General features: G+C 37.8%; 1 protein-coding gene across 1 annotated transcript in view; it reads right to left on the reverse strand.

The window, feature by feature from the left end:
* The window catches only part of DSCAM (Down syndrome cell adhesion molecule), a 909566-nt gene that overhangs the window by 311939 nt on the left and 572785 nt on the right, over positions 1–24842 (reverse strand). Inside the window, exons 7-8 of the mRNA XM_011984189.1 lie at positions 17734–18030; positions 16715–16990 (exon numbers count right to left, since the gene is read on the reverse strand). Coding sequence (XP_011839579.1) covers positions 16715–16990; positions 17734–18030 — 573 coding nt within the window. The remainder of the gene's footprint in view (positions 1–16714; positions 16991–17733; positions 18031–24842) is intronic.

Below are 24842 nucleotides of genomic sequence, written 5' to 3' on the forward strand. Positions count from 1 at the left end.
GGAACAAGAGAGAAGCTCCTCTTCATAGTCTTATTAGCCTAGGGGGCAAGGACTTCTTCTTCTTCTTTTTTAATACTTTAAGTTCTAGGGTACATGTGCACAACGTGCAGGCTTCTAACTACTGCACCAACTCTCCCCTCTGCCGGCAGGGCCAGCTTGAGTCAATATCTGGCCTCGTTTATTTAGGTATGGTCCTTGTGCCAACTCTGAATTGCTATGGGAGTTGGTTTCCCTGAGATCGGTGACTTCCAACCAGTAGCAGCCAGAGATGCACCTAGCTCACCATGACTTAGACTGCTGGTCCTGTGACCTGCACCTGTTTTAGCAGGAAGGGCAGGAGGCCAAGATGCAGAGACATATGATGAGCGTGTAATAAGATATTGCTGGAGCCGGTGGGTGCTAAAAGAAACCAGAGGCTGCATGAGTCACATCAACTTAGATTCCACTAGTTTCCCTTAGCCTCTCACTCCAGGCTCCCCGGGGGGTTCAATATGAGCTGATACTAACTGACATTGACGTAGGCAAAAAAGGCAAGAGTGAGCCAGCAGGGAATTCTTTGGCCCTGACTTCCGGGTGGGAAGGACAGGGAAGGACAAGGCATTGTCCTTGCAGTGTGGTGGAGATGACTTTTAGGATCTATCTTTAAGATTTCCTTAAAGAACTGTGTCTTGGGCATATTTGTAACAGCCCAAATCATAAAAAACTTTAAAAAATGTTTCAGGTATATATTTTTCTTTAGACATAGATTTGAAATACCACATTTGAATTTCTGTGGATCAATGAAGTAGGAGTTTTGGGTGTATTTTGATACATTTACATCTTTTGAGTTATTTAAGGAGTACTGAAATGAGAAGTATACTCATTTAGGGGAGGAGTTATAAGTAAAACCAGTAGACCAAAGTTTGCTCTGGCCACATTCTCCATTTTAAGAAAACATGTTCCCCATGGACAGAAAAAAATAGCTGGACCTAATCATCCACGTCTTCCTTATTTTCAGAAAGTGTAGGGTCACTGAACCTGCTGTGACTTGGAGAAAACAAACAAGAAAAGCTAAATAATGTTCATGCGTGTGTATATGTCACATTTTCTTTATCCATTCATCTACCAGTGGAAACTTAGGGTGTTTCCATGTCTTGGCTGTTGTGAATAGTGCTGCAGTGAATGTGGGAGCGCAGGTACCCCCTGAACATACTGATTTCATTTCCTTTGGATATATACCCACTAGTGGAATTACTGGATCATATGATTTTTTTTTAGGAAATTTCCTATTGTTTCTCATCATGGCTATACCAATTTACATTCCCACCAACAGTGTACAGGGTTCCATTTTCTCCATACAGCCTTGCCAACACTTGTTATCTTTTGACTTTTTGACCACATAGCCATACTAACAACTAAATCATGCAGGCCAAGTTTCACAATTCTCACTCAGGGTGGGCACCAAGAGATTAAAGGTGGTACCAATACCCCATGGAATATTTTGCAGCCATAGAAAGGAATGAGATCATGCCTTGCAGGGACATGGATGGAGCTGGAAGCCATTATCCTCCACAAACTAATGCAGGAAGAGGAAACCAAACACTGCATTTTCTCACTTATAAGTGGGAACTGAACAATGAGAACACATGGACAAAGGGAGAGGAAGAACACACAACGGGGCCTGCCTGTGAAAGCATGGGTAGGGGGAGGGAGAGTATCAGGAAAAATAGCTAATGCATGCTGGGCTTAATACCCAGGTGATGAATGAAATGAAATCAGCTTAATACATAGGTGACGGGTTGACAGGTGCAGCATACCACCATGGCACACATTTACCTATGCGACAAACTTGTACACCCTGCACATGTATCTTGGAACTGAGAATTAAATGAAATAAAATAGAAGAACATTATGTCTGCTATAGTTACTGCTGTGATGAAAATCTTTCCTCATATCATATTGTAATTTTTAACAATGGATTGAATTATTTTATTTCCTGGTATTGTTTCATAATGCATATGGTTCTTCCCATGTAGAATTATTCTTTATTTTACACAATAAAGATTCTAATATGGAAAATGCAGTATTAGTTTTGTTCAATTATTAGAACTACACAATATTTTTATAGTAAATGTGATTTGAAATTATTTCTAAGTTAATTAAATGGGCAAGTAATATATTCTCTAAAATAATCAATTTTGTCACTGTGTTAGTCTGTTTTCATGCTGTGGATAAAGACATACCCAAGACTGGGCCATTTACAAAAGAAAGAGTTTAATTGGACTTACAGTTCCACATGGCTTGGGGAGCCTCACAATCATGGTGGGAAGCAAGGAGAAGCAAGTCCCATCTTACATAGATGGCAGCAGGCAAAGAGAGAATGATGGAGACGCAAAAGCAGAATCCCCCGATAAAACGATCAGATCTCATAAGACTTACTCACTACCATGAGAACAGTATAGGGGAAACTGCCCCCATGATTCAATTATCTCCGACCAGGTCCCTCTCACAACATGTGGGAATTATGGGAGTAAAATTCAACATAAGATTTGGGTGAAGACACAGCCAAACCCTATCAGTCACCATCTCTGTTCATTTATGTGTATTTACTTTAAATGTCTAAAACATAGACAAGTACCCTATAAGAGTTTATGAGAATTCATAGACCCCATGGCAAAAGTTAATGAGGGTGGATATCACATTCACTTGAAGAATCATACCACACATGACAAAATTGGATTATGAAATTGAAAACCGTAAATAAATAGTTCAACAATTCAGATGGAAAGGAATGTCTCTTACTAAACATACACTAATGGAACAATTGTTCCTCAGTGTCCTGACCTGGCCTTGTTCTTCCTTCTCTCTCCCTGATGGTCTCAGCACCTCCTTGGCCCCAGCTGTCAGCTCAATGCCATTGACTCCTTATCTAAATTTTCAAACAAAAACTTCTTCTCAAGATTCATGCCTGCTTGTTCAATAGTATGACCATATCTTCATCTTGATGTCTCAGAAGCATCTCAAATCCCAAACCACACATAGCAAGTTTCCCTTTAAGCTTCTTCAATTCTCTGTTCTTAGCAGTGATAGCAAAATCTTCTGGTTGCAAGAAGCTTCGAATAATAAAAGTGTTCCTAGTTGTGCGTTTCTTTTCGTGTCCAGCTGCTGAGAGTGGGCTGTTATGTATTGTCTACTCCAATTCTCAACATGTCTTGTGTGTGGTTTCTCTTTTTCCAAACACAGTACTATCACCTTTTTAATTACAACTCTCAATTGTGTCCTAACTGGTCATTCTTTTTTTTTTTTTTAATCTTTCTACATTGTGATATATCTTACACACCCCAACCAGATTAATGTTTCTAAAACATTGCTGCGAGCATTTCCCTCTGCTCCGCCACCTTTAGGATCCAGTAGGATGTGCTAACTCTCCAAGGCCTGGTCCTCTCTGTGCAGATGCAGACCTTCGCTTACTGGGAGTATCCTTTGTGTCAGCCATATGGGCTCTTTCATGTGAGCAGCTGCACCTGACTCATCTCTGTCCCCATGCCCTGTCTGAGCCCCATTCTCACTCCGATCATCTTATAATGGCAAAACTACACTAAATTGTTCCCTGTGTTTGGAAACCGCTTCAGGCTCTTGACCCTTTTGAGATTCAACTCAGCCTTTCTTGGACATTTTTTTTGGCTCCTTAAGACTTCTCAGCCTACCCTATGCCCAGAATTGGCTAAATGTCCACTTCCTCTGCTCCGAAAACACATACTGCATAATCTCTGATGGTATTGTGTTGATGTCCGCATTTCTTTTCTTTGTCTCCCTGCTGTTCTCCTGCGCCAGGTGTCATGGCTGCTGCTTCGAACTCTCTGCTGCCCCTCACCCAGGACATTTGCTGCTTCCCGCCATGTGTTGCCATCATTTGTCTGTGGGGTCACCCACAGACCCCAACACCTTGCTGGCAGTGACCATCCTATTATTACTTGATCTTATTAACAGCAGATGCACAAGTATTACCTGAACAAATTTTTAAAACATCTTAGGACTCACAAAACTAAAGAGATTTTTTGAGGTGAAATTTGTTCTGATGACAAAGGTCCAGTTGTGCTATGAACTACACCACAATACACTATGACATACTGTAACATTTCTCATTTCAATTTGAAATATTAGACTCATGCCATTATAGAAAGTGGGAGCAATTTTTTTTTTTTTTTTTGGAGACAGAATTGGTTCAAGCAATTCTCTTGCCCTGGACTCTCGAGTCGCTGGGACTACAGGTGCCCGCCACCACACCTGGCTAAGTTTTGTATTTTTGGTAGAGACAGGATTTCACCATGTTGGCCAGGCTGGTCTCAAACTCCTAACCTTAGTTGATCCACCCACCTCGGCCTCCCAAAGTGCTGGGATTACAGGCGTGAGCTACCATACCCAGCCAGTGGGAGCAATTTAATGAAAAAAAGTATTTGGGAAAAGGTGTTTAAGATGCACATCTATAGCCATTTGACATCTACGTAAGTGGGAGGAGTTGCACTGACCAGATTGTTTTCAAGAAAGGACATGTTACCACCAATTCAGGGGGTGATGTCATTTGGAAGTTATTGGCCACCTCAGAGATTGTCTCAGCTGCAGAGGCCCACTTCACCCAAGGACAGGCTCTTTTTGGAGTGTCCTCAATCCAGTGACTGATTGAGGAGCAATTCTGCCCAAACTCAGGACAATCCTGAAGGACTGTTCTTGCTCCAGAGTTCACTGTCATTCGCCTGCATCCCAGCTCACTCTTTCTTGACCCAGTCCTTCTTCCTGTCCTTCCCTCCTTGGGTATTGGTCATAAGGTACTCCCTGATAAACATCCTGCACACTAGCATCCATCTCAGAGTTGGCTTCTTGAAGAACCCAACCACAACTGTTTGTTTCATCTACAGCAAAAATGCATGGACCAGGTCTGTGTGTGATACTGCCTCCATATACTTCAATCATCCATTCACATTACTTTAACTCATCTGAGACTGTGACTAGAAAAGAATTAGTGCTGAGTTCTCTTTCAATTATACCCCTCTGTACATGATGAACAATATCTTGTTATTTTCCCTCAGAGCAAGCAAAAGATAGAAGAATAAAAAAGAAGCAAGGGAAAAAGTTAAAAAGATTAATTTTAAAATAGTTGCTCGCGAACTTAAAAAAATAAGCTGTGTTTGTTTGGTTGTTTTTGCTCATTCAGCTGGTCCAAGTTCAGCTAGTGTTCTGAGCAAAAATTCAGTTGTTATCTCTAATATTTGGAATATATCGGGGGTAAGAGTAGCTAACTTTTCTACAATGATTTTAAACAAAGTAGTTCTTCTACAGGATGCTTATTTTAGACTGCTAGATTGTGAAAAGAGGTAAAGAGTCATAAATATAACAACATAAAGAGTAAGGGGGCTGGGTGCAGTGGCTCACGCCTATAATCCCAGTACTTTGGGAGGCTGAGGTGGGAGGATCGCCTGAGGTCAGGAGTTTGAGACCAGCCTGGCCAACACAGTGAAACCCCATCTCTGCTAAAAATACAAAAATTAGCTGGGCATGGTGGCTCACCCCTGTAATCCCAGTTACTTGGGAGGCTGAGGTGGGAGAATTGCTTGAACCCAGGAAGCAGAGGTTGCAGTGAGCTGAGATTATGCCATTACATTCCAGCCTGGGCAACAACAGCAAAACTCTGTCTTAAAAAAAATAAATAAATAAAAAGGAGAGAGTGAGAGAGAAGGAAATAAAAGGAAGGCAAATAACTTTTTTCCTAAAAATTGCTTAAAATTATTAAGTAAGTCCAAGTGAGAAAAAAGAAAAAAACCAAAATGTTTTAGGAACAAGAAAAAGACATCCCAAGGCATAAAGTAGTATTATAATGAAGACAAACACAAAAGATGCAAGTTGGATACCAAAAAGGCAAAAATAAACTACTTGAAATTTGGGGGTGTAAAAGAGTAAAACAAGCTCTGAGAAGCATGGCAGTGTCTCCTTCCAAAAGACTTTCTAGAAAAATGGATGCCCTGCAATATTGTCAACCAGATACCTGAAGGAGAATGTGGTGGAAAGAACTGGATAATTTCTTGGGGTCATTTTAGTCTTCAGTCATATGAAATGTCTCTTTAAACTTATTTTTATGGAGTGTATTGTAAAGTCATAATCATATTATGTTGAGATAGTTTCTTTAAAAGATTAAAATGACCAAGAACTTAAAAACTCATGACAATTTCTATACGTAAACAACTGGAGTCACCATGGTCCAAGGAGGATGATAGGTTATGTTTCCCCTGGTTGAGAGCAATAATAGCTTCATACAGGAGACTGTAATAAAACTGTGTTACTTTTCTGCATCTTTAATATGAAAAGAAAAGTCATTTGAATCATCATGGCATCAAGGAAATGAAACATATCTCATGTTTTACTTATTCAGTTAGAGGAAAGTATCATCTAGATGAGGTGCAATTATTTCATTTTTGTTTATATGGACTTTTGATGGAAGTAAAGCCATGTGACCCCAACCAGAGGTGATGACAACCAGGCTTAACAACAGAGGTAAACAAGATTCATAAAATCACTGGTATTCATTTTAAAACTTAGCTTATTTTTCCAATAGTTTCTTTATGAGGATTGTTAGTAATAGCAGATTATTTACTTGAGAAGTATTTTTCATGACTTTGGCTTAGAAAAGGTCATTGCTCTTGAGAAGGTTGGTTATTAATAATAACTGACTTGAAGAGGCTGCATTTTTTTTAGTAAAGTGCGGAAATATGTTACAGTGAGACAAGGGTATAAAAAGGTAGTGAATACATTTCACAGAATGAAGACTGCCTCTGACAACACCAACATGGTATCTTGGTAGATGGAGAGAAGAAGAAAACATGGGTCACTTAATAAATATTGAGATAACTGACTCAATATAGATAGAAAATAAATTGGACCCCACCTTAATTATATCTGTGAACCTCAGTGGGGGTTGAGGGCCTAAATGCAAACAGTAAAAATATAGACATAAAACAAATACAGAAAAAAATAGGAACGCATCTTCATGAGCTCGTAAATTTCTTAAACAAGGTCCAAATGAAGACAAGGGCAAAGTTAGGAGACAAGAACACACAATGGGTCTTTTCAGTAAATGGTGTTGGGAAAACTAGATATCCACAAGCAGAAAAATGGAATTAGGTCATTATCTCTAATTTATGGTGTCTCTAATGCCATATACACAATTAAACTCAAACTGGATTAAAGACTTAATGGAAGGGCCTAAACTATGAAATTAGTAGGAGAAAACATAAGAGAAAATCTCCCTAACATTGCTTTAGGCAATGACTTTTGGTTATTACCCCAAAAGCATGGACAACAAATACAAAAATAGAACAATGGGATTACATCAAACTAAAAAAAACTTCTGCACGGCAAAGGAAATCAATCACCAGAGTGAATGAAGTGACAACCTATATATAGAAGGAGAGAATATATTTGCAAACCATACATCCGATAAAAGGTTACTATCCAAAATATATGAAGGATTCAAACAATGCAATAGCAAGAAAACAATCTGATTTGAAAATAGGCAAATTCAATGAAGCTATTAAAAAATAGGCAATGAACCTGAATAAACATTTCTCAAAAGAAGACGTACAAATGGCTAACAGGTATATAAAAAAATGCTCAACATCACTAGTTATCAGGGAAATGCAAACTAAAAAACCAAAATGAGGTATCATCTCACACATGTTAGAATGGCTATTATCAAAAACATGAAAAAAACAAGCATTGGTGAGCATATGGAGAAAAGAGAAGCTTTGTACTGCATTGATAGAAAAGCAAGTTACTATACTCACTATAGAAAACAATATGCAGCTTCCTCAAAAAAATTAAAAATAGAACCACCATATTTTCTAGCAATGCCATTACTGGGTATATACGAAAAGGATATGAAATCAGTATGTTGAAGAGATATCTACACTTCCATGTTCATTGTGGCATTGTTTACAATAGCCAAGATATGGAATCAAGTGGCTAAGTGGTCACCAGCAGATGAATGGATTAAAAAATATGTGGTATATATATACAATGGTTACCAAAAAAAGGGACGAGTTAAAATAAAACAACTGTAATCCCAGCACTTTGGGAGGCCAAGGTGGGCAGATCACGAGGTCAAGAGATTAAGACCATCCTGGTCAACATGGTGAAACCTCATCTCTACTAAAAATACAAAAATTAGCTGTGGGTAGTAGTGCACGCCTGTAGTCCCAGCTACTCGGGAGGCTGAGGCAGGAGAATTGCTTGAACCCAGGAGGCAGAGGATGCAGTGAGCTGAGATTGCACCACTGCACTCCAGCCCGACAACAGAGCAAGACTGTCTCAAAATAAATAAATAAATAATAAAAATAAAAAATAAAACAAAATAAGGACCTTCAGCCTTAAGACTATTCAACCTTAAGAAAGAGTGAACTGTAGCCCTTTGTGACAATATGGATGAACTGGAGAACATTATATTACGTGAAATAAGCCAGGCACATAAAGGCAAATACCACATCATCTAACTCATATGTGCAATCTAACAAGGTTGATCTTATAGAACGGAGAATGGTTGTGGTTCTCAAGGGCTGGAGTTACTGGGGAGATGTATGTCAAAGGACACAAAATTTCAGGAGGAAAACTCCAAGAGATCTATTGTACAATATGGTGACTATAGCTAATAATTTATTGTATTCTTGAAAAATGCTGACTGTGAATATAAAGTGTTCTCACCACAAACATGATAACTGTGTGAGGCAACCTATATGTTAATTGATCAGACTTAGTCATTCCACAATGGATATATATTTCAAAACATTATACTATACACAGGAAATACATACCATCTTATTTAAAATGTAAATAAATACATATCGTTTTATTTATAATGTAAAAAATCATATATATGCATTTAAAATCAATATATAATATATGCAATATATAAAATATATTTATGCATATATTTATATAATAAACATCAAATACATATATTTATTATATGAATATATTTTATATAATAAATTGTATATATTTATTATAGGCATATATATAATAAATATATATTATACATATATATAGCATTCTTTGATATTGAAACCAATCTTACACACTGTACCTGCTTTGATTTCTAGAATACAGGAATTTTAAGTCATTCTACCTCCAGGACAAACCTATCCGAAGGAAACCATAGAAGCTGAGTTCTGTGCTCAGATATTCTACCTTTCTCTTCTGCAGACACTTGAGAGCATAAATCCCCAGGGTAGCTGAGTAAATGCATGCATTTAAGCGCAATGAAGCATGAGTGCTTTCTTGCATCATTTAAAAAGGGAGGACAGTGAAAGTTCCCACTTCACTAGTTTTCTTTTCTCGCATTAGGGTATTAAATTAAAAAGAGAATTTAAATTCCCATTTTAAATAATAAATTAACATAAAAGGATTACATATTTAATACATTACCATTCTATTTTTCCCCAGGTCTATATTTCTCCTGTATTATTCATAACAGAAGCTCTGCAATTCCCAAGTCGTTGTTGAAAAATAAATACGAAAAAGTTGTGGATGACTGCAGTGTATGGCCACACACAAAAGACCCCAGCAAACTGGAGCCTAAGTTAACCACTGCTCCACTTTAATGAGGAACTAAAATAGAAAAATAACCTCAAAATGTTGCCCTTTCCATAAACAATATTGTAAGTAACTCCAGTATCTAAAGAGATAGCAGGAGAAAGTGCAAGAAAGCGACAGATTAACAATGAAAGACCTTTCCTTGCTGACAGAGTCGGGTTTGGAATTCGGTGGAAGTTGATAGTGCCAAGGTTGGAACAGCTAATGAGCAAATGTCTGAAAGCAGGAGTAGGGGAACTGCCAAGGCTATTTCTGTGCACAAAGCTGTCCCTTCCCTAGGCCAGATGACATTTGTTGTCAGCCCTTGAAGAATGATGCCATTAGAAGACGGCATCCCCAGCCGCTCACCTCGAGTGGAAGGCGAGCGGACAAACTCACAGCACTATTTTTAACTCAGCATTCATTTCCCCACTTGCACCAACAGCAATGCAGTAAGACGTTACGGTGACAGACGAGACGCAGCACAGGACAAAAAGCTGCATGGAAGCAGGATTTTAACATCAAAATGTGCAGAACAGTGTTCCTGTTGGGCTACGGTACACAAAGTGCCACCAACACAAGAGCTGGAAACCCTGGCAGTGACATCTAATTCTCCTTTCAATTTGGAGGAGGACAGGGTAAAAAAAAAAAAAAAAATTGTGGTACATTAAAATGGGAAATTGCCACAAATATAGACACTGAATGAAACATGTAAAAGTGGATGTTTCTGGTTGTTCTCTGCATTCCCAGCATGGCCATTTCATCTCACTACCGGCAAATATTAACTTTTAAAAATCCTTATAAAATATAACTCTGAAAGCTTGGTGCTCCTTAGGCATTTATTTACCTGTAATTTTAACTATCTTTCTCTATGAATTTTAGTCTGCTTTCCTGTCTATTTTTTTAAATCCCCATGGTCTGAAGCCAGAATGGTGATACACAGGCACTTTAGACCAATCCCGTCACCCAAAGGCTTTCGCCAAGGCACTCAGGTGCCACATCACTCCTCTCAGCTCCCCCATCTCCCAAGCAAAAGCTTCTGGAGTCATTTCTCATTCTGACCTGCCCTCTTTCACCAAATCCATTCTCTGCTTTTCCTCTCTCCAATTCAACAAATTCTCTCTCTCTTAAATCAGTCCCTCAATATCTTTTGCCCTACATTTTAACATGTTGTTTGTCTTGACTTTTTTTTAAAAAAGCTTTATTCCAGGGTCCTATGTATTCATCTCTCTCCACTCCTACCCCGGTTTCCCACTGCAATACAAATTATTCTTCTGGGAGTCACCATGGGGTTGTGTTGGAATCAAAACATCAGCGTTTGAGTCTTGAATGTATTACTGGAAGACTGCGCAGCCTCATCCCTCTTCTATTCTTTCCCTGATTACGCTTTATCTACATTACAGAGTCACTGTATTAATTAAGGTGACACAGATGAAAGTGTTTTGTAAACTACAAAGTTTTATATAAATATAAATAGAAGGTGACATTTTTATCCCGCAGTCAATTAACTTTCCTGGCAGTGTTGATTCCCAGCAATTAGAACACTCAATTAAGCACCGTTCAAGTTCAATGTGGCACCTAAAAAGGGAAAGACAAAGCTTGAAAATGTGTTAAATATAAATCTGCTTGTTAAATTGAAATGAAGTGAAAGAAGAGATTTGGACTTCTACTTCTGCCTATATGTTTGAAGGCAGCAAACTTGCACTTCTGGATAGTTACATATATTTCAGAACTGCTTAAGCTTCAACCACCATCAATAATAAGCATGTTATTTATATCAATCTTTGAAATTTAAAAAATTTATTGCAGGCATATGCTCTAAAATAAGCAAAGGGTTATGACTACTATCAAAAAAAGACATGATGAAAAAAAAATAGTATTGTTTCCAAATATCACCTAAACACAGATGCACATACTCTCCGCTATATCCAATATTTAAAATGAACCTCCTGGAGGCAAGATAACAGTAATTTGGTTTCACTGTTGGCAGCAATATTGCTGGGATCAACTGGGTCACTTCTACTTCCCAAGGAAGCCAATTTTTAAGGCTTCAGGTTTGCTCTTCCAAAATTAGCTGGGTGAAAGAGTCACTGTGTGGTCTCCCAGGAAAGGCAGTGGAGCTGCATTTACATGAAAAGACTAAGAAAGTCTCTTTCAAGCCTAACCCACAGGGAGAGCCAAAATTCTAAGTCCTTTCCTAAAATTTAGCTGATTTCTTATTTTCCTCCCCTAATACTCGGTTGTTAATTTTTAAAAAGCCTTGATGAACTACAATCCTGACCGTTGGAGTATAATTTAATTTACATATTAATATTTCTTTTAAAAACATTTTATTTGTTGATTTATTATTATTATTATTATTATTATTATTATTATCTTGAGACAGAATCTTGCTCTGTCACCCAGTCTGGAGTGCAGTGGTGCTATCTTGGCTCACTGCAACCTCCACCTCCTGGGTTCAAGATATCCTCCCTCCTCAGCCACCCGAGTAGCTAGGATTACAGGTGTGTGCCACCATGCCTGGCTACTTTTTGTATTCTTAGTAGAGACTGGGTTTTGCTATGGTGGCCAGGCTGATCTTGAACTCCCGGCCTCAAGTGATCCTCCTGCCTCGGTCTCCCAAAGTACTGAGATTAAAACATTTTAAAATGTAAATTTAAATGTTCAGAAGTCAATTTGTTTAAGACCCTTCTAAGTTCTGAGTAAAGGCTAAGATTGTGAATGGGGTATAATTGTTACTGTGTTTTGGAAGTAGTTCACCGCAGCCTCGCACTCCTGGCTTCAAGCCATTCTCCTGTCTCAGTCTCCGGAGTAGCTGGAACTACAGTTGCGTACCACATCACACCTAGGCCTCCCAAGTAGCTGGGATTACAGCAGTGTGCCTCTGCACTTGGCTGTTGAAGCAAAGGTAATTTGGATTCTTGCACCTTGCAACCAATAGGGTCATAGTCAATACATGGATCTGTGCCAATCTAGGAAATCTAAAAAGAGATAAACTTACATTTCAAACTTGAATTTTTGTCAGACTTTATCTTCAGATATTTGGTGAAAGGTTCTAATGTGAGCCTGACTGGGGGGTGGGGCAGCCTGTCCATACGAAGTCAAAACCTGCGGTGTGGTGCATGAAGTCCCGTGAGGGTCCCACCCACGCTGTGGTGTTGAGCATCATCTGTTCACTGATGTCCCCAGGTCTGCAGCCTGGATTCCTGAACTCTACTCTCCCATATCTAATTTCCTACTGAGAGCATCCACTTACTTGTTTAGTGTGTATTTCAATCTCAACACATCGATAACTAGACTCCTAATCGCCTTCCTTAAACCGGTCCACTGCATCTTCTGCTCACTCAGTAGAAAGCAATGCCATTCTTCCTGACACTCAGGTCAGAAGCCTGACCTGATCCTTGATGTCTTTATGTTCCTCACACCTGTATCCAACCACTAGGAAAACCGATTGAATAGACCTTCAAAATAGATCCAGAGTCTGTCTTCTACCCATCACCTCCTCTGCTCTCCCCCACCACCATCTCTCACTTGGATTCACTTTCCAACAGGTCATTCTACTTGCTCCCTTTCCCTGCATAGACCATTCTCAGCACAGGAATAAGATGCATCCTTCTTCTTTTTTTTTTTTAGAGATGAGGTCTCACTATGTTGCCCAGGCTGGAGTGCAGTGGCTGTTCACAGGTGCAAATACAGTGCACCACAACCTCAAACTACTGGACTTGAAGTATTCTCCTGTCTCAGCCTCTGGAGTAGCTGGGACTACAGGCTCGTCCTACCATACCTGGCTAAAAGCATCCTTTCAAAACCTTAGTCTGGCCATGTGACTTTTCTTTTTAAAGTCATACAACAAAGCCCCCATCTCACTCAGCAGAAAACCCATGTCCTGAAAACCGAAGTCCTGATCTAGTAAGTCCCCCATGAAAAGGTTCTGCTCCTTCTGACTCAGGACCTCTTAATGTTTTCTTGTTCACTTGGCTCCCGCCACACCAGCCTTTCTGTTATTCCTCAAGCTTGCCGGGCAAACTCTAAACATCGTGGTTCTATCTCTTCCCTTTACCTATGAACTGTCTGAAACCCCTCCACATCTTTGCTCAAAGTCTCACTTTTTCAAGGCAGCTTTTCCTGACTATTCTGATAAATTTTGCAAGCCTCAAATCCCAACAACTGCCATTTCTTTCCAGGCAATAAAATACCATAAAATTCCAGGCAAAAAAAATAATATTTTCCTTCCTTTGTTTGCAAGTATTTGCAAAGGAGCTGACAAGTTTTATACTATATGATATGTGTTTAGAAGAAAAGAAGCTGCTGAAGACAAAATTATTCAATAGAATTACTTCCTAAAATCACAAATATATTGTTTCTAAGAGACGATAAATTATTCTTTTGGCCATAAGCTAGTTTGAATTGGTTTCTGTCACTTCAAAAGGATCAAGATGAATACACTGATTTATAATGATCTGGCAAATTTAAAGAGCAAAAGTTAATGATTCAAAGAGCTTTTGTTTAAATTTATGTCTCCTAAAAATTACATTAAAATATTATACCTATTTATTCAACGGACATACTTCTGGAAATTTTTCTTGAAAAAAATGATCTTAAAATCAGACAAAGGCCAATGCATAAAGAAGTTCATTTGATACCTTATTTGTAATGGTCAAACATTAGAAATAAACTCAAATTTTAGCACTGTATTAGATGTTTTCAAAATGTAGCTCACAGACCTGTAGGGATCCCTGAGACCATTTTAGGTGATTTCTAAGAAGAAAATCTTTTTCATGACAATGCTGAGGTGCTGTTTGCCTTTCTCATGGTGTTGATATTTGCACCGTTGGAGCAAAAGCCATGGTGGGTGGGACTGCTGAGCCTTACCATGAATCCCAGCAGCGACACTAACAGGATGACTGTTCATTGTACTGTTTACCAACGCATAGTCTGAGTTGGATTTTTAAAAATGCCAGATTCATTTACAGACAATGAAGCAAGAAAAAGAACAGTTTTATTACATTTTTACCCTAAAGCTCATGTTATTTTTAATGTTGTATGTCCTGTGTAATAAATGGGAAGAAGGCACAGTGTGTCCTCTGCCTCCTGAGCAGCATGGGGCTGTCTTCTTCATGTCAGAGTATGTCTGACGTGAATGTCATACTTCATGTCAGAGTATGTCTGTGCTTGCTTAAGTTGCAAATTTGAGCAGCTGCTTTTTTTTTCATGGAATTCCATTTCTTTCTTAAAAGAATGGCTACCTAAAATCAATGGTTATGCAGTCTTTTCTATTTGTCAAACAATTTCTTACAGAGAAATGAGCCCATCACTCCTACGATTACAATTGATGGTGTTTATTATAAATAATAAAATTGAATCTTTCAAGAAAGAATAGAATTTTAGAAAACTTGTGTCCATCAGCATGAACTTGACAGTTTACTTGAAGACTTTCTGATGAGATCATGGTAATGTTAGTAGTTGTGATATTTTGATATTGTATAACAAATTGTATCAACATTGGGAAGATCTGCATAATGTGGTGAACCAATCACTTCCAAATAATCAACTTTTTATGTTACAAAATCATGTGTGGGTAAAACATTCCTTCCAAGGGTATGACAGACCAGTGAATTTTAAGATGGCAGAGTACAGCAAATGTGTTGATATGGCATCTGACTATTGCAATGAACCATTAAGATACTGCCATGTTTTAATTCTCTGCATAGTATGGAGCACCATTAGGTGTTTTCTGGTTTATTCACTTGTTTTATTTGTTTATTGTTTCTCTCTCCTGACTGAGAAGAGAGTCAATGAGGGGAAGAACTTTGCACACCTTTTTCATCATTGCATTCCTCCGTGTCTAGAGGAGTGCCTGGCATGAAGCAGATGTTCTGTAAATGAGGATTAAAGAATAAACACAACCACAAAACGAACCTTTATGCAGCTATTACCAGCCTGGTTTACCAAGAATATCTAGTGATTTGAGAAAATTCTCAAGATACACGGTTATTATATGTGCAGGCATATCTAATATACAATACACAATACATATTCTACAATATATAATGTATGTAATATATATATGCCCCATAATAATAATATACATATATTATTTTTTTCGTGTGTGTGTGTGTGTGTGTGTGTGTGTTTGTAGGTGTTCTCAATAAAGTAAAACTCACAGGGTCGGTAGGAAAAGAAGGCTGGGGAAGACCACAGGAAACCCATGCAACTTTGTAACAAGGGCAACTAAAAGCCAATTATTGGTACTTGGGGAGATACATTGGACATCTCAGAAAGGCAGCTCAGTGCGGCTAGAAGCAACACCCACAGGTTTTAGAAACAGTTTTATAACATATTACTTCTATTCCTAGGACCTACCTCAGGTAGATTATTTACATAATTAAAACAATTTTATTTCATCTTCAGCTCAGGAAACTGACTTGGAGAATAGAAGAAACGAGCCTATCTAAGGTTCTGCCACTACAAAGCTGTGTATCCTTGGATGAGCCTGATCACCTTATTGTTTTTTTCTGGCAAGGAAATTGTAGTTGAAATGCAGGATCTCTAAAGATCATCCTGACAGGTAGATTCCACGACAGTCCATGCCATGATGCAAATAATTTAATGAGAAAAACACTCTGTGGAATCCTTTAAACATAATTTCTATGTTGTTGCTTTGACCTGCTCAACTACAGAAGATAAGACGTTTGTTTGAAATCCTCATTCAACACAGAAAATCCCTTCCAGTTACATTCTAAGAGACCTTGCTTTTAGGAGGTTTGAGGAAAAGAAAGTTATCCACTTAAAAATTATCTGAAAGACGACTAGATAACCAAGCCAATGATGTGCTTCTTTTTTTTTTTTTTTTTTTTCTGTTGTAATGTTAACAACACATGCCCTCTGGAAAAGCAAGCCAAAATTCCACCTGGAGAGAAAATTAGATCAATTAAAGGTCCTGTGAAGATTCAGTCAGTAGTAAAGAGGACATCTCATGTTCCCTGTCATTCTTCACCCTGTACAATTATCCTGCTCTAAATAAGCAGATCTTAGATTACCCGACTTCAAATCATTGGTCTGGGAAGTAGTCGGGCTTTGGAATGAGATGTGTGGGAACCGGAAGAACAGGGCTTACCTTTCACCGTCACGTGGACGCTCTGGCTGGTGGAGAGTTGTGGTTGAACCAACACGTTGCACGTGTACTCCCCCTCGTCCACTTCCTTTTGCACATCCGAAAGTTTAAGAGTTCCATTGTTCTCAAATGCCACTTGGCGGTGGTTGAAAGGAAGCAGGTTAGAGTTCTTGTACCACTTAATGGAGTAATACGGGTAGCCAATCACACGACAGTGAATATATGTGTCCCGTCCCGCTATTGCTGTGATGTTTTTCATTGGTCGAATGCTTGCAGGCCCTGGAGAGACACAAAGAAACTCTTGAAAATAATTTAAGGGTACATCTCATGTGGGGAGATGGGGACGCTTTTCCTTGAGTTAAAAATGTAGATTCTATTCATGTAAGCACATCTTTTTCAGTTAAACAAATATTTTTGCATGTGGTATTTTCTACAAAGAAGGTTTTTCTTTCCTTTTCTTAAATTCAAATGAATTAAGTGTTAAATACTTTATCTGCTACTTCTATGAAAATGTTTTGAATTAAAAATTACAAGATAAAAGGCAATTTAATTAATAGAAAGCAACTAGTCTACACTGGACAATCATGCACTTTTGGTGAAAACACTGGCAGCCATTGATCAATTGTTTAACTCTCTCTGTAAAATCCAGGATGACGATGGAGGTTACGCCACGTTGCAGCATGAATGTAAGTTTAATACCATGTACATGAAGGTTTACCATGAATGTGGAAGAACCGAAGAGGAGGAGAAGGGAAAGGGCATGCAGAGCATAAACCAGGAAAGGAAACATCAGGTGAACAGATCTAGAGTAAAAAAGAACAAGCTGACTACAGAAACCAAAATGCCATTTCCAACATTAACCCAGTCAGTGCCATTCCTGAGTAGGAAGGAGAGGGCAGGAAATGGAAAGCAACAGTTAATCCGCTCTGGCATTCCAAGACCCAGCTCGGTGCATGCAGAAATCTTCTTCTCCACTACAATGAGTTATGTGTGTTTTTTTGAGGAGCTGATTTGACAAGCACCTCTTACGTTTATTCGAGCCTGGTACAGGACGACTCCCGCCGAGTTGTTGGCAGTGCAGCGGTAGACTCCCCCGTCCCGGACCTGCGAGCTGGAGATGTTCAGGTAGCTGACCACGTTCCCCTCCGACGTGATCATCTGGCTGATGCGGTGACTGCCACCCTTGAGAATGGGGTCGTCGTCCAGCGTCCACGTGATCGTGGGCAAAGGTGTTCCCTTCACGTTGCACATAAGGGAAACCGGCTCTGCCGGACTCACCACCTTTTCACTAAAGGCAGAAATAATTTTGGGAGTTCCATCTGCAGGAAAACAAATTATGGAAGAAAGTGGCACATACAAATAATTAAAGAACTTCCAAGTACATTTCTTTAATGTCTAGGAGGTAGATGTCGTAGTTGTTCAACATTACCAAAAAGGTCTGGTTTTATTGATAAGGCAAAACGTTAATCAGAACAAGAGTTCAGTATTTTCAAAACAGGTAAGCACAGCATTAGCAAGCTTTCATAAACTGTTTCTGTATTTCCTGACTGACTTAAGAGGAATGGTAATACAACTTAGATGTTCGGGTTAAACAATCACAGCTCCCAAGAAGTCCCTAGTTTAAAACTGGTGTTTCCTCACACAAAGTTATAAATAGAGGGAAAATTCACATCCGCTCACCCCCACAGTCACTTTATCTGTTAGGCTGATGCAAGAGTGATTGCAAAAAGTAATGGCCAAAACAGCAAATACTTTTGCACCAACCTAATACTTCCTCAAGTTATTTGGGGTTTTCTCACTAGGGAATTGTTTACAGGAATAAAGGAGACTACTGAGAGATTGATGATCTCATCTTCATCATTTTATCATAAGAATTCCTCTTTTACAGCTTTAATTACAAATGGTAACTGCATGCAAACTTCCACGAAGTCTCTGAGGATGGGCAGAAGCTAAATAAAGTTTGCATTAAATGCCGTGTATTAAAAACCTCTAAAGATCCCTTAAGTAGGGTGGGTACTTAAGCATGTTTTAAATATCTCTAAAAGTAACTTAAGTAGGCCGGTCATATAATTTAACATCCAACCTGGGACATTTTTGAGGCTGAAACAGAAACGACTACTAATTATGCCAAGAGAACAGGCACGACCCAGAACTGTTGCAGGCAAACTAGGATCTTAATCTCAGAGAAGTTTCCACAGAAATTTTCAGTATGTTTACATAGATCAAATTTTCATATTCCATTATTTTTCTATCATCCATATGGTTTTTTTCTCTTATTATAGTTACAAATGCATGTTTATTTTATATATGTTTTTCCATTTATAAAAAGCAATACATACATATTAAAGGAAATGTATGAAAATCAGAAGAAAAGTTACCAATAGGTCAGCCAGCCTCAGGCATACAAATCAACACTGTGACACATTTTTTCTAGGCATAAGTGGGTCATTTTGACATAATTGTAATCACATGCCACAGGATTTCTGAGTCTGGTAAGAGACCTTGCTGGAGGGGACATTTTTTATTTTTTAAAAGAATTTTTGTGTTCAATTAAAGGGTTGTCCCATAACAAATGATAAGAATGACTAGATTTTTTTTTTTAGTTTTTAATTTTTATTATAAAAAATATATCTCCATTTTTGAATATCTTTCTTCTTGAAAATTGGAAAGTATTATCAACAAAAACAAAGGAGGCAAGCAAAATTTAGGATAGCTTGCAATTCCATCAGGGAAAGGCAACAGTGAATGGTTAATAGTTCCAAACATCCTTGAGGAAAGTGCCACTCATTCCCCCAAAACCTTGGGGCCTAGTTCTTGGCCGGGGAGGCCAGTTATGTAGGGCCTTCATGATGGTGGGGCTGTGCTGCAGCTCTTCCCTCCACCCCTCTACCATCTATTCCTTCCCAAATTCCTGAATCTCACTTATTCATTCCAGCTCATGTTTCAGGTGGCTGGAGAAGGCCCTGGAGTTTGTTTTCTCCAAGATATGCTCATAAGTAGCATATTGCAGTGTCCTTGGGTTGTAAGCATTTTGTCTCTTACTGTCAGAGATGAAAAAGAAACCTTTAAAATATTAACATGCAAAATCGATGCTTTTGTCTTTAACGCACTGCAGACATTGCCTCATCACGTCCTGTGTTTAATTTTACAGAGAAGTTAGATGTCATCATGATTGCTATTCATTGCCCGTGATCAGTCGTTAATGTTTAGGAGTACTGGAGTTATTTCACGTGTCCTTCATAATTCCGTGGTTTTTGTAAAATGTGTTTAGCTGTAGATTTCTTTTCACTCGTTTTTACATTAAGCTCTGAAAACTCATGGGTTTAGCAAAGTGTTCTTCGGTTATACTTTTCTTTTTGCAGGTAAATTTTACATACAGTGAAATATACAGATCTTAAGTGTATAGCTTAGTTTTGCTAAATATACACACCAGAATAACCACCAAAATGATCAAGATATAAAACATTTCCATCACCAAAATTCCCTAAGGGCTCCTTTCAATAAACCCCCATCCAACATAGATCACTGCTATGATTCCTCTTAGGATGTGCTGGTTTTGCCTGTGCTTGAGCTTAGAAGAAACATAATAATAGAGTACGCATGCTTTGTACGTGCATATATTTCATCACAACCAGAGTACACTTAGAATATAATTAGAAGATGTGACTTTGGAACAGTACTATTATCTAACGCACTGTTCACAGCAAAATTCTGTCTGTTGACCACTAATATCTTTCGTCACTGTTTTTTTCCAGTGGAGTCTGTGTCACCCATTATTTATGTTTCATGTCATTTCAGTCTCTTTTCATCTGGAATATTCTTCAGCCTCTTTTGTGTTTCTTGACTTTTATATTTTTGAAGAGTAATTTTGTAGTCAGTTGCTGAAATTGGGTTTGTCTCATATTTCCTCATGACTAAATGCAGGTTGTATATTTTTCCCAGAAATACCATGGAAGGTACGTGTTTTATGTGCCTATTGGCCAGCCGTGTGTTTCCTTTAGTGAGTATCTGCTCAAATCTTTGGCCATTGTTATATTAGACTGTTTGCCTTTTTGTTCTTGATTTGTTGTGGAATACAACAAATTTAAATCTTTATGTATTTGAAATATAAGGAAATATATATAGAGAGAGTATCTATGTCAGATATCTTATAATGATCTGATACATTTGTCAGATATCCTATAGAGATTATATATGTCAACATATATATAGCACATATATTTGTGTGTGTATAAAATATTTTATCCCAGTCTGTGGTTGCCTTTATCTTTTCTTAATAATGTACTTGTGTTGACATTTAATGCTTTCTGTGTCCTAAGAAATTGTTACCTATTTGCAAATCATGAAGAATTATTCTATGTTTTCTTTTGGAGACTGTATTGCTTTATACTTTATATTCAATTCTATATGGATAGCAACTTAATTCTGTGTGGATATGAAGTGTGATGTAGGGATTAATACTCATTCTTTGCCATACATTTATTGAGTTGTTTCAGTGTTAATTTGTTGAAAAGGTACATATGTATGTGTGTGTATGTTTTTTGTTTCTTTTGTTTTTTTTTTTGTTTTTTGTTTTTGTTTTTTTGGAGACAGTGTCCCCCTCTGTTGTCCTTGGTGTGGCACAATCTTCCAAGTAGATGGGACTGCAGGTGCACACCACTACACCTATTTTTTCTTTCTTTTTTTTTTTTTTTTGTAGAGATGAAGTTTTGCCATGTTTCCCAGGCCAGCCTCAAACTCCTGGGCTAAAGGGATCTCCCTGCCTCAGCCTCCCAAAATACTAGGATTACAGGCACAAGCCACCATGCCCTGGTTTTGCTTGAAATCACATTTATCATTTTATAGAGAATTGTTAACTTAAGAATGTTTAGTTTTCTAATCCTTGAATATGGTATATCTTTTCAATTATTTAGGTTATTTCAATTTTATATTGGCAGAGTTTTGTATTTTTGTATGTTGAAATCTTTCACATTTGTTTTAAATATATTCCTATCTTATGTTTTATGTTATTGTAAATGAAATTTTCAAAATACTAGTTTCCAATTGTTTGTTCTCAGTATACAGAAATAAAATTGCATTTTGTATATCATTCTTATATCCAATGACTTTTTAAACTCACTTTTAGAAATTGCTTTATTGTTTCCTTGTCATATTCTTTGTAAACAACAATGCCTGTAATTAAGACAGCTGCAAATTTTCCCTTTCCAAACTCCATGTATTTTATTTCTACTCAAGTTTAACTAGGGTTGCTAGTATAATGTTGAATAGAAGTGGTGGATGTGGGCATCCTTGCCTCGGTCTCAATCTTAAATGAAAAACATTTAGTGTTTAACCAGTATGATTTTAGCTGTAGATTGTTCACAGATGCCACTTACCTGGTCAAGGATGCTCTCCAGAGTCTCCAGTTTGCTGGAGATTCTTTATGCTGAATGGATTCAAGTTTCATCAAATGATTTTTTCTGTATATATTGAGATAATCAATTGGATTTCCTCCCTTATTCTATTAATATAGTCACTTACACAGATTAGATTTTTAATGTTCTTCCAATCTTGCATTTACAAGATAAGTTCCATTTTTACACACACACACACACACACACACACCCCTATATGTATATCTATGTGGGTGTGTATGTTTTAAATTACGTCTACTAAAAGTTAAGATTGCAGTACTTTATGTGAAATGTAAGACCCTTGCAACAAATAATTCTTCCCTTTTTGTTATTACATCTATTTATTATATTAATTCTATAATAAAGTGTTGGTATTGTATTGTATTGTATTGTATTGTACTTTTAGAGATGGAGTCTCACTCTGTCGCCCAGGCTGGAGTGCAGTAGCAGGATCTCAGCTCACTGCAACCTCCACCTCCTGGGTTCAAGCTATTCTCCTGCTTCTGCCTGTATTTGGGATTATAGGCACGTGCCACCACACCTGGCTAGTTTTTGTATTTTTAATAGAGACGGGATTTTGCCATGTTGGCCAGGCTGGTCTCAAACTCCTGACCTCAAGTGAGCCGCCTATCTCTGCTTCCTAAAATGCTGGGATTACAGGTGTGAACCACAGCACATGGCCAAGTGTGGTAATTTTATAATGTTATAATCATCAATTGTTTAAAGAAATTAAAAAATAAAACACAATTTTGCTAAATATTTATGAATATGTTTACCATTTCTCATGGTATTTGTTCCTATAGATATGTTTCCATTTTATGTTCCCTTTCTGTTCCATGTTATCTATATCCTATAGATGTAAGTGTCCATTCTCTACATCCAGCATGACTTCATTTATCATTTCCTAATGTGCAGGGCTGCTGACATCATATTCCTTCACCTTTTTATTACTGAAAATATCTTTATTTTGCCTTCATTTTTAAAGCCTGTTGTTGTTGGTTTTTTTGCTATAGAAGTCTACGTTGGCAGGGCTTGTGTCTTTGTTTTTCGTTTTCTCTTCAATATTTTAAAGATGTTGCTCCATTGTCTCCTGTCCTCCAAAATATCTGATGAATTATCCACCATTTGTTCTTGATGTCCCCTTTATGTAATATTTTTCCTCCCTCAGATTTTTAAGTTTTTCTCTTTATCTTTGGTTTTCAGCAGCTTAACTCTGATGTACTGACATAGAATTTTCTTTGTGTTTATTTTTGGAGTGTGCTGAGTTTCTTAGATCTGCAACCTTACTTTTATGCCAAAGTTGATAAAACTAAGGTCATTATCTCCTTGAATACTTTTTTCTTCTGCATTCCCTGTCTCCTATTTTTCTGGGCCTCTAATCATACGTGTCTGTCAGGTTATCTGATGATGTCCTACATGTCACTGAAGCTCTAATCATTTTCTTTGTAGTCTTCTTTCTCCCCATGCTTCAGATTGGATAATTTTCTAAGATTTATCTTCAAGTTCACTGATACTTTCTTCTTCCTTCTCTAATCTTGTATTAAAGCAAATATGGTGTATTTTTCATTTCTATGGATTCTTTTCTACAGTTTCAATTTCTCTGTTAGTCTGTCCCATACGTTCACTCTTTCAGTCCATATTTTCCTGTAAGTTACTGAACATATTTTAAATAGCAGCTGTAAAGTCCTTGTCTGCCAGTTCTAACGTCTGGGTCCCATTTGTTTCTACTGCTTGCTTTGTCTTGTGTCCTTCGGTTGCAGAGTCCTGTTTTTTGTATGTCTAATTATTTTTTTTATTGCACACTTGCATTCTCCCCCCCATTTTTGGAGTTCAGCTGTGTCCTCAGTGGAAGAGGACACTCTCCAATTTGCTTTTGGTGTCTCTCAAGTGTCTATATATACTTTTGCTTTTCCCAAAGTTTCTTGTGTTTTATCATCTTGGGACTTAGTCTGATATATGCTATTTTACCATTTCCAGAACTGGAAACCTTTATTATTCTTTTTTAAAAATCATTCCATTTTCAAGGTATTATGGTTTTATCCTGAACCTATAGTTATTAAATTCCATTTTATAGCCTCATAGGAAATATTCCCAGATTCTCCATTGTATCTATGATCAGTCCTAGTTCATAGTATTACAAATTTTTATAGTTTTACTTTAATCCATCGCTATTTCAGTGAGAATAATTGGAGTATTTTTGTTTTCCACAGGAAATTAGCCAGACATTCTTTTAAAGCAGGTACTAGATATGTATTTGTAATTCCATTTCTGCTTTCTTTTGCTACATTAGCACTGTCATCTCTCAGAAGAGAAAAAAAAATAAAGTGAAGCTTCTTGTCCTGAATGGAAGCTGACATGCGACAAATAAATCCGCGAGTGTGCTGGCGGTGCTCCTCGGTCCCCTTTTTAGTTCAAGTGACAGGCTCTTTTGGAGATGAAAGCAGACATTATTTTCCCAGGGAGACCTGAGTGTCTTTGAAATCTTTCTTGCTGTCACTCTGATAACCTGAACTCTTCTGACATCATTATGGATTATCAATATGGTCTTTAGGTTTTCTTAGTTGCACGAAATGGTTGCCGAGGTAACTGGGCCTAGACAGGTAATCTCTCCTTTTTCTATAAAGAATCTAAAAATAGTGACTATGTAAGGACTAGAGTGCATCATCATTAGCAAACTGGTTCTGCACAAATTGATTACTTTCTTCACTTAATTATTATACGGAACACAGTGTCAGGCA

The sequence above is a fragment of the Mandrillus leucophaeus genome, unplaced genomic scaffold (assembly GCF_000951045.1).
Source record: "Mandrillus leucophaeus isolate KB7577 unplaced genomic scaffold, Mleu.le_1.0 Scaffold262, whole genome shotgun sequence".
In the NCBI taxonomy this organism is placed as follows: Eukaryota; Metazoa; Chordata; class Mammalia; order Primates; family Cercopithecidae; genus Mandrillus; species Mandrillus leucophaeus.